Genomic DNA, 12,382 nt, shown 5'->3' on the forward strand with positions numbered 1-12,382 from the left:
CAAGACAATGTAGCTGATGTTGGACTTCACGAACCAGAAGAATGAGCACACTAATTGGTGCGGGTTGAGATCCTGGGTGAACACATCACTGATTACAACAGTAGGCTGAAAAATAATTGGCCCTCAGATCCATGAAGACGTTACAACAACTGCCCCATTAAGAGCAAGTTTACCGGCTACATCAGAGCTTCTTATGACATCTGGATCACTCTAGATCGCAAGGCACTGGGTGGTGAAAACAGATAAGTTCATCCCCGGAGCTCTAACGCTACCAGGAGCTCTAACGCTAACACATTTTGGGATGCCAATCATTTTGTACATGCCACCTGTCTCTATCTTTCCACTTGAAATTTACAATGTTGAAAATTCAATACAAACGTGTGATAGACCCAATATGTGTTAAATGTCAAGAAATATGTTTCCCCTATAGGGAATTGTTTTTAGAGCAAAGTTGCTCATTTATTTGGCCTCAACCATATGGCATGTCAAGTCTGTCGACCATAGGTATTCAAAAACACAATACAAAATGCTGCTAGTTTCTGTTCACCTAACAAACAATTATTCCCACCAGGTGTAAAACACATTAAACCAGGGGCCTTGTGCTGTACAGTCAGGCCCTACAGTCTCTGTGGGCCAGTAATAATTAGCATGTGAGTGCTATTGGCTATAACGTTGTTGTCAGTGATAGAGAGTACAGTTTAGGTGCGGCTCAGTACAGGTATAATACAGTGATGCCTGGACCTAACACTGATGGTCCTGGCTGTTCTGTGTGTTAATATGTGACCTGTACATGGTTAACCATGTCACTGTGTGTTTAAATGGTCCTAGTGGGATTCATTCGAACAGCTTGAAACACACAGCCCTGCTATGGACACAGTCCACAAACCTCTGCAAGGCATGTTTAAAAAAAATATTTTCCATTTAGATACATAAATATCTTTTATTTTCCATTAAAATAGATCTATTTTCAGTTTGCCTAGCAGCTAGTTGTTGTGGCTGATAAAATACAGTACTTTACATGTGAAAGTGCATCCAGGATTAATCTCGGAGAAGTCAAAATCATATATGGAAATTCAAGAAATATTCATTCTAATAAGATCTTGGTCAAAGTACACCCTGTTCCTCATATAGTAAACTATCGGAATTGGCACTACCACTATTCAGCACACAGTTTCATATAACAGAAATGGTTCCTATATTGTATATATTTACCAGACATACAGTAGTCCTAATGTCACAAAGGAGTGGAGGGCTTTCTGACAGAGTTCGAAGATGCTGTGCATTGTCCTCTAAACCCAACGCCCCTTCACAAAACATATTCACAACACACCGGTCTCACTTCCTTTGGGGGTCCTCTGACTGTAAATCCACCCTGGTGAGTCAAAGCTCAGCCATCCACCAGACGGCTGTGGGGGGGGGGGGGGGGCTGACCGTTGGTCACATTTATGCTATCCCAAATACCACCCTATTCCCTATATAGTGCACTACTTTTAACCAAGGCCCATGGGAGCAACAACAAAGCTCTTATTAAACGTAGGGCACTACAAAGAGAACAGGGCGCCATTGTGCTGCAGCCCTCAGAATGCCTTCGAGGAACCTTAGACATCCACATAGAAACCCGAACCTGTCTCAGATCTTCAGATCGTCTATTCTGGTCTTGTTGTTGCTGTGTTTAGGGGCATGCCGTTGACCCCTGGGTAGAGACGGTGACCCTGGCTCCGAACCACCCGACGTTCCCCCTCCACTCTTCGTCACCTTCAGGTCCGCGTCCTCGTCCGGCATACCGGTGCCACTCCGCTCCACTGCCAAGTTGTCCTTGTTCTGCCTGTAGGCGGCCTTGCTGTGGCAGGGCTGGTAGGTGGAGTCCGCGTCCTCAGGTAGGGGCGACATGTTGTAGGAGGGGACCAGCGGGTAGGCCGGCTGAACCTGGTAGGACGGTTGAAGCTGTGGGTAGTGATAAGGGGCGTAGCCGGGAGCGCAGGGCACCGCCTCCTCCGCCTCGCTGGGCTCCTTGGACGCGGAGTCAGCGCTCAGCTCCGCCCTCCTGTACTTAATGCCCCGGCGACACTTGGTGAAGCACAGGTGGTACATCTCGATCAGGTTGAGGAACAGCGAGAGGCTGGCCACAGCCAGCATGAAGATGATGAAGATGGTCTTCTCTGTCGGCCGGGAGATGTAGCAGTTGACGGTGTTGGGGCAGGGCGGGCGGTCGCAGGTATACATGGGCTCCAGCTGGAAGCCGTACAGCAGGTACTGCATGACGATGAAACCCACCTCAAACAGCGTCTTGAAGATGACGTTGAACACGTAAGTCCTCAGTAGCTCCCCCTTCAGGTGAACCCTCCCCCTGTCGTCCCTCAGCGGAGCCTTGCGGGGCCTGGTCTCGACCAGGGGGTGTTTGTCTCCGGCCCGCTCTGCATCCTTCTCCCTCTGCTTCTGCTTCTCCTCCATTCTCACCAGGTGGAGAATGTGGCCCAGGTAAATGAGCGTGGGCGTGGACACGAAGATGATCTGCAGCACCCAGAAGCGTACGTGCGAGATGGGGAAGGTGATGTCATAGCAGACATTCTCACAGCCGGGCGTCTTGGTGTCGCAGGTGAAGCCTGACTGTTCGTCACCCCACACCTACAGGGACACCATGGGAATGGTTAACCTCACTGGGTTCATTTCATCCTCTATACAAATAGAACTGTTGTCTTTCGTTGAAGAACATATGACTGCTGTACACGTGTATTAATGTCCAAATAAATTCCCCAGATACATTGGACAGTTCAATGGGTGACTTTGAACATTTGAAATTTGTCAAATTCATTATTTTATTTAATGACCTTCTCTGTGGCAGCACTCAGAACCAGGATCCTAAAGATGAACAGGACGGTGAGCCAGACCTTGCCAACTACAGTGCTGTGTTCTTGGGCTTTTTCCAGCAGCTTCCCTAGCAGGTTCCAATCTCCCATGGTAGTGACAGATAACTGTGTCTGGAGGAAGAGAGAGGAAGAGAGAGAGAGGAGGAGGGAGAGATTAAAGGGTTAAGTTAAAGTGATCCTGTCTAGCAGTCGCCTGTTCTACTGTCTGTCTGTAGTGAATCAGAGCCCGGTCTGTCTGTTGTGAATCAGAACCCTTTCTGTCTGTAATGAATCAGAGCCCGGTCTGTCTGTAGTGAATCAGAACCCAGTCTGTCTGTTGTGAATCAGAACCCTTTCTGTCTGTAATGAATCAGAGCCCGGTCTGTCTGTAGTGAATCAGAACCCGGTCTGTCTGTTGTGAATCAGAACCCTTTCTGTCTGTAATGAATCAGAGCCCGGTCTGTCTGTAGTGAATCAGAACTCGGTCTGTCTGTTGTGAATCAGAACCCTTTCTGTCTGCAATGAATCAGAACCCGGTCTGTCTATAGTTGATCTGATCCTTGTCTATCTGTTGTGAATCAGAACCCTGTCTGTCTGTAGTAAATCAGAGCCCGGTCTTTCTGTTTTGAATCAGAACCCTGTTTGTCTGTAGTGAATCAGAACCCTGTCTGTCTTTAGTGAATCAGAACCCTGTCTGTCTGAAGTGAATCAGAATGCTGTCTGTCTGTAGTGAATCATTAAATTTTAGTAATTTAGCATATGCTCTTATCCAGAGTGACTTACAATAAGTACATTCCTCTTAAGGTGTCTTGGAATTCGGTCCAAAACAAACAGGCTACGGGACAGCTTCTTTCCACAGGCTGTAAGGCTGCTCTACTCGGGAACCCCACTTCCCTTCCATCCATAGCCCAAACACACCTGTCACTTTACATCATGCACATTTACCACTTATATCATGCACTCCTGTCACTGTCACATTGCACTACGGTTGTATAGTTACAGGTAGGCACACAGACACTAGCCTTGTGGGGTGTTAGCTTTAGGGGCGTTGAGTTTCATTATGGTGTATTGTGTACTGAGTGGTTCAAATCCTCAGTTGGCTGATAGCCCAGGTATATGAGACCTTATACCAGGAGTATTACATGACATCACTTTATACTGTACTAATTGTTTTACGAACAGGATTGTGATGGTAATTAGGCATCTCAGGTGTTCACAGCTCTCCATTCACTGCCATTCAAAGCCAAAGGACAGCTCTTAGCCATGGGATATTAGACACATACCACCCCACCCCCTGCCTTATTGCTTAATTACAGGGGGTACATATTTAGAGAGTGTAGACAGGGGGACAACAGGTTATATATGGTTTATTATAGGGGGTATATTTAGGTATAGGCAGGGAGACAGCAGGGTGCAGCCAGGGACAGTACAGAGAGATGCCTGGATTATCTGTGTATTTGTGTGTGTGTGTGTGTGTGTGTGTGTGTAGAACTGTAATATCTGACTAATATTTACGAGGCAGAAGGTGAGAATAAGACAGTTTAGTTCTGTCTCAAGGTGTAGCCTGTTTGAACCATTACTTTGTGTGGTGATTTTAATCAAAAGGACAATCAGTGGACTGTCTTTAAACCACAGGACAATCAGTGGACTGGTCTTTAATCAACAGGACAATCAGTCTATCAGTGGACTGGTCTTTAATCAACAGGACAATCAGTCTATCAGTGGACTGGTCTTTAATTAACAGGACAATCAGTCTGTCAGTGGACTGGTCTTTAATCAACAGGACAACAGGATTTAATCAATCAGTAGACAACAGGATGGAGAGAAATGCTGCTAGAAGAAGGCTCATTATAATATCAAGTCCACTTATCTATAGTGACCAAGTTATTATTTTATAATACAAATATCTTATACACGCTATTATACTTATGTAATACAACCAAGCATTAAACATAGGTTCTTTACAATAACTTTAGGAGACAGTATATTCTGTGGGCCCTCTCCAATCCACAGGCTCCACTGTTACAGAATATCCACTGAAAATAGAATTTAGTGGAATAGAAACTGTTTTCATGACTGCTGTTACTGTCATCCCTCCATGTTATGCTACAGTCCTCCTACCAGCATCACTATGCGAACCCCAGTTGAGCCCCCCCCCAATCCGACAGAACAGTACCCAATGGAATCCAACCCACCTTGGAAGGCTACTCATTCCCAGAAGCGCAGTACTCCGTGGGGCTCTGAGTCTATAGGGCTCCCATCGTCCAGCTTTCTCCGATCCTGCAAGGCCTCTGTGACAGGCTGCCCCTCTCCGCTGTTCTCTCCTCTCCCGTCCAGCAGCAGTGATGTCCTTGAATGGACAGGAAACACCAGCGAGAGCACCGGAGCACCGCTTGGCCACAACAAGGCGGTTCCACACTGCCGCTGACAGTCCCTCCCGTCTCCAGTCAAGGGCCTTGCCTTCCTCTCCCACCGCCTAATGACCCAAACACACTGCTGCTACTGCTAACCAAGACCATCTCTCTCAACCCTAGCCTCTACCTCTCCCCAGCCCCCCATGGTTAAATTTGGCTCTCCTATGTAAACTTCAGGCGCCCCTGGCCCAGCATCCCGCCCCATTCCAGGTGATTGACAAAGCAGCTGGCCAATGAGCTTGACATTGTCTGTCTGGCATCAAGTGCTGCTTGGCGCTAAATATAGGGAGAGGGTGTCTCGCCTATCACTAAGGTGGGAAGGGGGTCTTAAATGGCACCCTACGTTAGACCAGGTCTCTATGCATGACCACAGCGGGTGAAAAGTAGGCCACTAGATAGGGAATAGGGTGCAATGTGGGACACTGCCTTGGAGGAGAGCAGCAGTTTGGAACCCGAAGCCACCAATGACAGGCAGTCGAGGAATGTTGAAGCCACCAATGGCAGGAGTAAAACAGAAAGAATGACAGACAGCAGAAACAGGCGGACAGGGAACTGAAAAGATCCTATGGAGACGTCCAGTCCAGGTTGACTGCTAGCCGGGAGCTAGGGATGCCATGCTTGTAAACAAACACAGATGCAGACACACACAACTACATGGATTTGCAATACATTGAGGAATCGACCTACAACATTTGGTAATGACATGGCTTTCCTACTACGACACGACATCTGTAACAACATACCACAACGCACCTATGCTGGCACTTTGGATTGTCGCTCAACGTAAGGTTTGAAAAAAATCTTCCCCAGCATTTTGGACTTTTTCCAAGACATTCTGTCCGGAAATCTTTTGATTTTCAGCACACCTCCCCCAGGAAAACCTTGGAAATGTAATCTTTTTAATTTTGTTAATATTATCCCGTGTTCTTCCTGTCTAGCTGTCCTTTTTCTCTGTCATGTATTATCTGAATGCCTAGAAAAGTAGTAGATGCTGCACATGCATTAAACTACACATGACTTCAAATCATTATGCATTTATTCTTTTTATTCCTGTACAGTAATATACATATGTACATTGTTACACCTGTCATATTTATGTCAATGTCATTAGGACCGAAGTGTTAACCTACATATGTAGGGATCCCCCAAATTCTTTTTGTCCAGTTTTCCAGAAATCACTGTTGTAAATCTAGTTCTCAGAATCAGAAGGGAATAATAATCCGAAAGTTTGAATCCTCCAACCAGATGTCTGGAAAATCTGTGAACCTTACCAGAATTTAGCAACCCTACATAGATGTAAATTAATCCTTAATATCAAGCGTCTATACAGGAAAGTGAATGACAAGCACTGGTTAAATTCTTACATCTTGTAATACATTGATAACCCTTTGATTGATACAGAAGATCAACAAAAATAAAATGACAACCTGGAAACAGATTTGTTTTACTGTACAGGAAAACTTAACTACAATAAGCATTTAATAATGTGTACAATAAATACTGTTATGGAAATAAAAAATATTTTATTGTATAAAAAATGTTACATTAATTTATGTTGTAGGAAAGGGTAATGTCAATTTTAAAAGGCAGAAATTAGGAGTACCCATTCAAATGTTGGGAACGTATTTAGTGTACAACTCTATTTCTTTAGCAGCCTGATTCCAACCAATGCAGAGCCAGGGGTTTATTGGTTAATCTAGTTTCCATGACAATGTCAAAGTCTAAAGAAAGAAGACTAAGACTGAGTTCTCTCTCTTATCTTGCCTATTCATAGTTAATACTCTGCATCACATGACCTCTTAACAACACCACAATTTCTGTGACTGAAATAGTCAGCGGACAGATTCTGTATAAAGAGCAGTTCAAACACAGTTCATTGACTAGCAACAGTCATTGACCCATCATGTCAGGAGACTGATGTTTAACATGTCTGAACCATAGTAAGACCTGTTATAATGTAGCAATAGCTCCTGATGCTATATACAACATGGCAGACAAATGTTAACTGATAAAATTTAGAACATGATATGGGTCTATTGAATATCAAATATCAGTAAGCAGCCTCTGTAAAGGTCAGTACCTTACAATATTCCAATACTTAGATCAGAACAGGTTTCTAACGGTTAAAGGGATAATGGGGTGTTTTATGTACATTACCAGCGTAACATTTACTTGTGCATACCATTTGAATGTATCTGCATAAATGAATGAAGTTTCCACGTCAGTATTCGTAACCTGTTGACAGTATTGTAAACTATGTAAAAATCCAACCGTATGTTTTACAGTTTCTCCACAACGACAAGTCATCAGCCCATTGAGTGGGAGGATTATTCCACAAAGCAGTGACTCACTGAGTTCCAATACAATGTGTTTCTCAGTACTGGTTTGGTCCAGAAAGTCTTGTATTTCTCGGTTCTACAGAATTTTGGTCCCGAAGGTCTTTTGTTAAAACAAATGATCCTTTATCCTTTGGTCCAACTGGTGAAGATTCTGATGAGACATAATGTCAATCACCATGTGACAACATTCTCACACCCTCATCCAGATTCACAGCCTGTCTGGGGACTCTGTGATCTCTGCGACCTGTCAGGGAGGAGTAACAACGAGCACCAGTAACTAGAATAAACGGATTGGTAGATAAATAAGTTAATGGATTTTTTTCACACATGTGAATGAAAGACACTAATTATTTATTTGTTTCTGGAGCTACTACATGATGATCTACTGTACATATTTCAGAGCAGGTTACTGTCTGTTAAAAGCGCTGTAGATGCGAAAACATAAACTTAAAGTGCTTTGCATTGGCCTGGTGTGAGTCAGGCTAGGGAAGACCAGGCAGCCCTTAAAACTGAACACTTCAGGATAGTCTATCAGAATGCAGAACACCTATCTCCTTTCTCCATAGAGCTCTTCCTAGTATTAAACTTGAACTTGGACTGATCAGTGATCATCTGGTTGATCTCATTCTGTTTGTAAGAAGACAGTTTTGTACCGATCCATGCCAATTTGGTATTTTCCTGGTTACCATGGATACACCTCAGACAGGCCCGGCCAATCAAGTAGGCTACCTCAGCCAGGTTGAGGAGAACACACACCCCGGACACAGAGAGCATGAACACAGTGAAGATGGTTTTCTCAGTGGGCCGTGACACGAAGCAGTCCACCGTGTTGGGGCAGGGGTACGAGTCACATTTGACCAGACGGAACATCTTGAAGTCAGGATAGATCAAGTAGAATATGTACAGGAAGCTGACTTCTAGAACAATCCTAAACAACACACTGATCAAATAGGTCCACCAGAGGGCACCAATGATCTGGAACTTTTGTTTCTTGAGTTGTTCTAGCTCCTTGGGGGAACCACGTCCAGACTTCTTGAGGATCTTTTTGTCGACGTGCCTGCGATGGGCTACGTGCATGGCCACCAGGAGAGCAGGGGTGGACACCAGGATGAGCTGCAAGGCCCAGAGTCGAATGTGAGAGATGGGGAAGAACTGGTCGTAGCAGACGGAGTTGCAACCGGGCTGCTGGGTGTTACAGGTGAAGCCGGACTTCTCGTCGCCCCAGACAGACTCGGCCGCCACAACGAGGACCATGATACGAAAGATGAAGATGACGGAGAGCCAGATGCGGCCAATGCCAGTGGAATGCCTGTTTACACCGCTGATCACGGCGTAAAAGGACCCCCAGTTCATTTTCGATTCCAGGTCTGGAGAGCAGAAACAACAAAAGAAAATGTAGCTGACAATTCAGCCTCATGAACTACTCCAGACACCTTCCTTGTGACAAAACATTTGACATATTGGTTTGAGCCCTGAACCGGCACACTTATGATAGTTAAACAACTGAATCAGATGTGCCAGTTTAGGGACACAACCAACACCTTACTGACCCCCAACAACAGGGTTGGAAACCTTGGCCTCGTCGCCATGGCATCCCCCCACAGGGAAATTACAGACTGTCGCCCTATAAAGGAAATAATTGACTATACAGTCCAATAGAAAGCATTTGTGATGGTCATTTTTAATGTCAATGTGCATTCAGTCAAACGTGCTATATGGGTAAAGGTTTCTGAAAGATAAATCTGAGGTAAATTATACAATCATCGGAAATGCTAACTGAAATCCAGCTGAGACACAATTAAAATATTAATTCTACAATCAATATTAATTCCATCAGACCAAACTATGTCCTTAAACTGCCTACCATCCACCCATTCTTAGCCGGCGGTTTCCGTAGCATCAGTGGGTCCGTAAACCACCACCTTCAGGAGTAGCTTCGCCATTGACATTGAGTGGTTGGGTCGCAACACCAAACAAGACCTGGCCAATTTCTGACCTGCGCTTTAAGAATCTTGGGCGATGGCCTATCGTAATGCAACGTCACACGGCTTAATCCTCCAATGGCCAATAGCAAAACGATAATGGAGACACATGATTCATACAGCACATATTAATACTGACCTCCCAGATCAACCTTCAGACGGACAAACGGACAACACTACACCAGACAGAAAAACAGACTTCTCCAAGCAACAACATAAACCTAATGTAATTAACTTAATTTAAATTATCTTACTATTAACTTTAGAAATCTCACACTTTGTTAATGAAGTATTGCATATGCATGGAAACCTTCACGTAAACTCTGACAATATATTTTTTTTAAACTAGTCCATAGTTATTTGCCAGTAACCAATGAACCTCTTCCTGGACCCCCTTTTACAAAAATCTGCATCTGATGTTGTAGAATTCACTAAGAACTCCAGACTACCTCAGCCCTCAGCTAGACCTGCATATCAACACATCATCCAAATGGTTAATAAAGAGTCTCAGATCATCTGCATTTTACCTTCAGCTGTGGTGGTACACAAAATGTGTACAAAGTTGGGATTAAACAAACAAAAAATGAATGTTTATTTTTTTATCAAACCAGAAGGCTCTTGACTTGGTGAACACACACATGCGTTGGTAAAATGCTAATCAATCCCATAACACTAGCCACTACTCTGTGCTGTAGCAGAGCCTAGAGCAGCCCGGAGCAGCCCAGTGGTCACATGCTCTTATATAAACTATTAGCATACAATGGTGCCCTTCATTCAGCACCAACAAGACCCAGTGTTATTGGGATGAAACGCCCTGGCTTCCGCCTACCCCCAGCGGACCAGAACAGGCAGAAGAAAGAATCTGTGTGGACACAAAAGGCACGAGCCTCATACTGCATTATTTATTGTGCTGGTCAGAGGGCACAGAGCTTTTGAACAAACCACTGTCCCTGAGAGAGAAGAGAGAGGGAAGGAGAGAGGACGAGGAGAGAAAGTGAGAGGGAGAAAGAGAGAGAATAGAAAGACTGATAAAAAAGGAAGGCGAGGAGTGGGCAAAATAAGATGCTTGCAGAATCATTCAAGAAACAGTTTAACTGAAAATTTGGACGGTCAATGTCTGTGTTATGATTCAGCTGGTGTTTGCTCAGGGATAGGATGTGGTCTTCTAAAATTATTAGCATGTTTACAATGATCTATCCAAAGGTCTCAATTCATTCCATTCAGTCCTAAAATTGTAGTGCCTTCAGAAAGTATTTAGACCCTCACTTCTTCCCCATTTTGTCGTTACAAACTTCATGTACAAATAATAATTTATTTTTGCCACCAATCTACAAAATATGCCACTTTCACAAAAAGTAACACACTTATCGAAAATGAAAAACTGAATTATCTCATGTGCACATTGACCCTTAACCTCCCAAGACCATGTGTCAACATATGTGGACATTTTAGGCCTCCTGCAACAAAGCTCAGGTCTTAGGAGGTTAATTCATTACTTAGTAGTCTTCTTGAGTATGCCTCAACCAGCTTTGCATACCTGAATCTCGGCAGTAACTGCCATTTTTCCTCATAGATCCCTTTCAAGCTGTCAGATTGTATGGGGAGTGTCAGGATTTTTAGGTCTCCCCACAGATGTTCAGTTGGCTTCAGCTGGGCCATTTAAGCACATTCACAGATTTGTCCTGAAGCCACTTAGCCAGATGATGAGTGGCACCTTGTTTTCACTTGGCATTCAAGCCAAATGGTTTAACATTAGTCTCATAAGACCAGATTAGGTTTTTTTTCTCTCCCACTCTCTGTCATATGCATTTTGCATAGGTTTCCATTAAGCCACTCTACTATTATGGAACGCCTTCGAAATAAATGACAGCTGATCACTACTTGTGTTGCATCATTTGCAATGGCAGTGTCCAAGCTTCAGGAGACGCTGAGGTTCAATTCTCAATGGCTATTGCGCATGTTCTTAAAGTATTGTTAATGAAAATATGAAGAGACATTTTAATTTAAGGGTTTCTGGTGCAGATAGAATATCACTTTGATAAAATGCTGATGGCAAAGCAACACAGCATTTGTAGTGAATCTGCACAAAAGGTCCTTGGCCAGTTACTAAGTTTGACCTGACAGCCAGTTGTAGTCTCTGTGATTCCAAACTTTTTCCCATAGGGCTCCTGGGAACTTTAAGTGCCATAGCAGGTTATTTTATAACCTCGCTCAGAGCAAAGCTTGTCCCAATTTGACCTAAATCTCAGAGGTCCATGGAGAGCTCCTTGGACTTAATGGCTTGGTTTTGCTCTGATATGCACTGTGAGTGTGGGACTTTATATAGACAGGTGTGTGCCTTTCTAAATAATTTCCAGCCAATTGAAATTGTAATATATGGAAATGTGTTTTTGCTTTGTCACTGTACGTAGGGGGGTACTGAGCGTTTAGATTTATGGCAAATTTAAGTCAATTTAATTTAAGTCAATAACACAAAATGTTAAAAAAGTGACAGGTCTGAATACTATTCAAAGGCAATTTATATGTGTAATGGCTGGAAGAACTCACACCTTTTGTCCAATCTTCTCACAAGAAATCACGAAAAAAGTCGCGGCTTGGCAGATCAATTTTCGGAAATACATCCCACAAAATAATACGATTTGAGTATTCTTGGATAGTTTCCGTCAGTTATCCTTGACCTAACGTCACGTATATGCCACGTTTTAGGCCTACGTGGTAGGAGGTATACTTTAACACAGATATAATTTGTTTTCGATTGTAGCACGGCTGTTTGTAAAATACAATTGAAGATCCTGGCGAAA

The 12,382-nt window shown here is 43.7% G+C and overlaps 2 protein-coding genes across 3 annotated transcripts; both read right to left on the reverse strand.

Annotated features, from left to right (window-relative positions):
• Positions 1-595: 595 nt before the first annotated feature.
• On the reverse strand, positions 596-5,476 carry LOC105026160 (gap junction alpha-3 protein). The gene is made up of 3 exons (XM_010897436.3): positions 5,042-5,476; positions 2,829-2,978; positions 596-2,625 (listed from the first exon to the last, which is right to left on the reverse strand). Exons 2-3 carry the CDS (start codon positions 2,955-2,957, stop codon positions 1,630-1,632), a joined length of 1,125 nt encoding a protein of 374 aa, XP_010895738.2. The 5' UTR covers positions 2,958-2,978; positions 5,042-5,476; the 3' UTR covers positions 596-1,629.
• An 88-nt stretch (positions 5,477-5,564) lies between these two features.
• On the reverse strand, positions 5,565-10,267 carry LOC105026159 (gap junction beta-1 protein). Of its 2 annotated transcripts, none has more exons than XM_010897435.4 (2): positions 10,109-10,267; positions 5,565-8,966 (listed from the first exon to the last, which is right to left on the reverse strand). In XM_010897435.4, the coding sequence occupies exon 2, from the start codon at positions 8,950-8,952 to the stop codon at positions 8,131-8,133; it is 822 nt and encodes a 273-aa protein (XP_010895737.1). In that variant the 5' UTR covers positions 8,953-8,966; positions 10,109-10,267; the 3' UTR covers positions 5,565-8,130. The 2 variants fall into 2 exon arrangements, with proteins under 2 accessions (XP_010895737.1, XP_010895736.1); XM_010897434.3 differs by lacking the exon at positions 10,109-10,267 and adding an exon at positions 9,464-9,804.
• Positions 10,268-12,382: the final 2,115 nt, after the last annotated feature.

Source organism: Esox lucius, chromosome 4 (assembly GCF_011004845.1).
Source record: "Esox lucius isolate fEsoLuc1 chromosome 4, fEsoLuc1.pri, whole genome shotgun sequence".
NCBI classification, from domain to species: Eukaryota; Metazoa; Chordata; class Actinopteri; order Esociformes; family Esocidae; genus Esox; species Esox lucius.

What these genes read in the sequence shown, in the direction of transcription:
- LOC105026159 (XM_010897435.4), bottom strand. Translation starts at nt 8,952, where the DNA reads ATGAACTGGGGGTCCTTTTACGCCGTGATCAGCGGTGTAAACAGGCAT.
- LOC105026160 (XM_010897436.3), bottom strand. Translation starts at nt 2,957, where the DNA reads ATGGGAGATTGGAACCTGCTAGGGAAGCTGCTGGAAAAAGCCCAAGAA. An exon ending in TGAGTGCTGCCACAGAGAAG is followed by an intron (nt 2,626 to 2,828) that starts GTCATTAAATAA and finishes GTGTCCCTGTAG; the next exon opens with GTGTGGGGTGACGAACAGTC.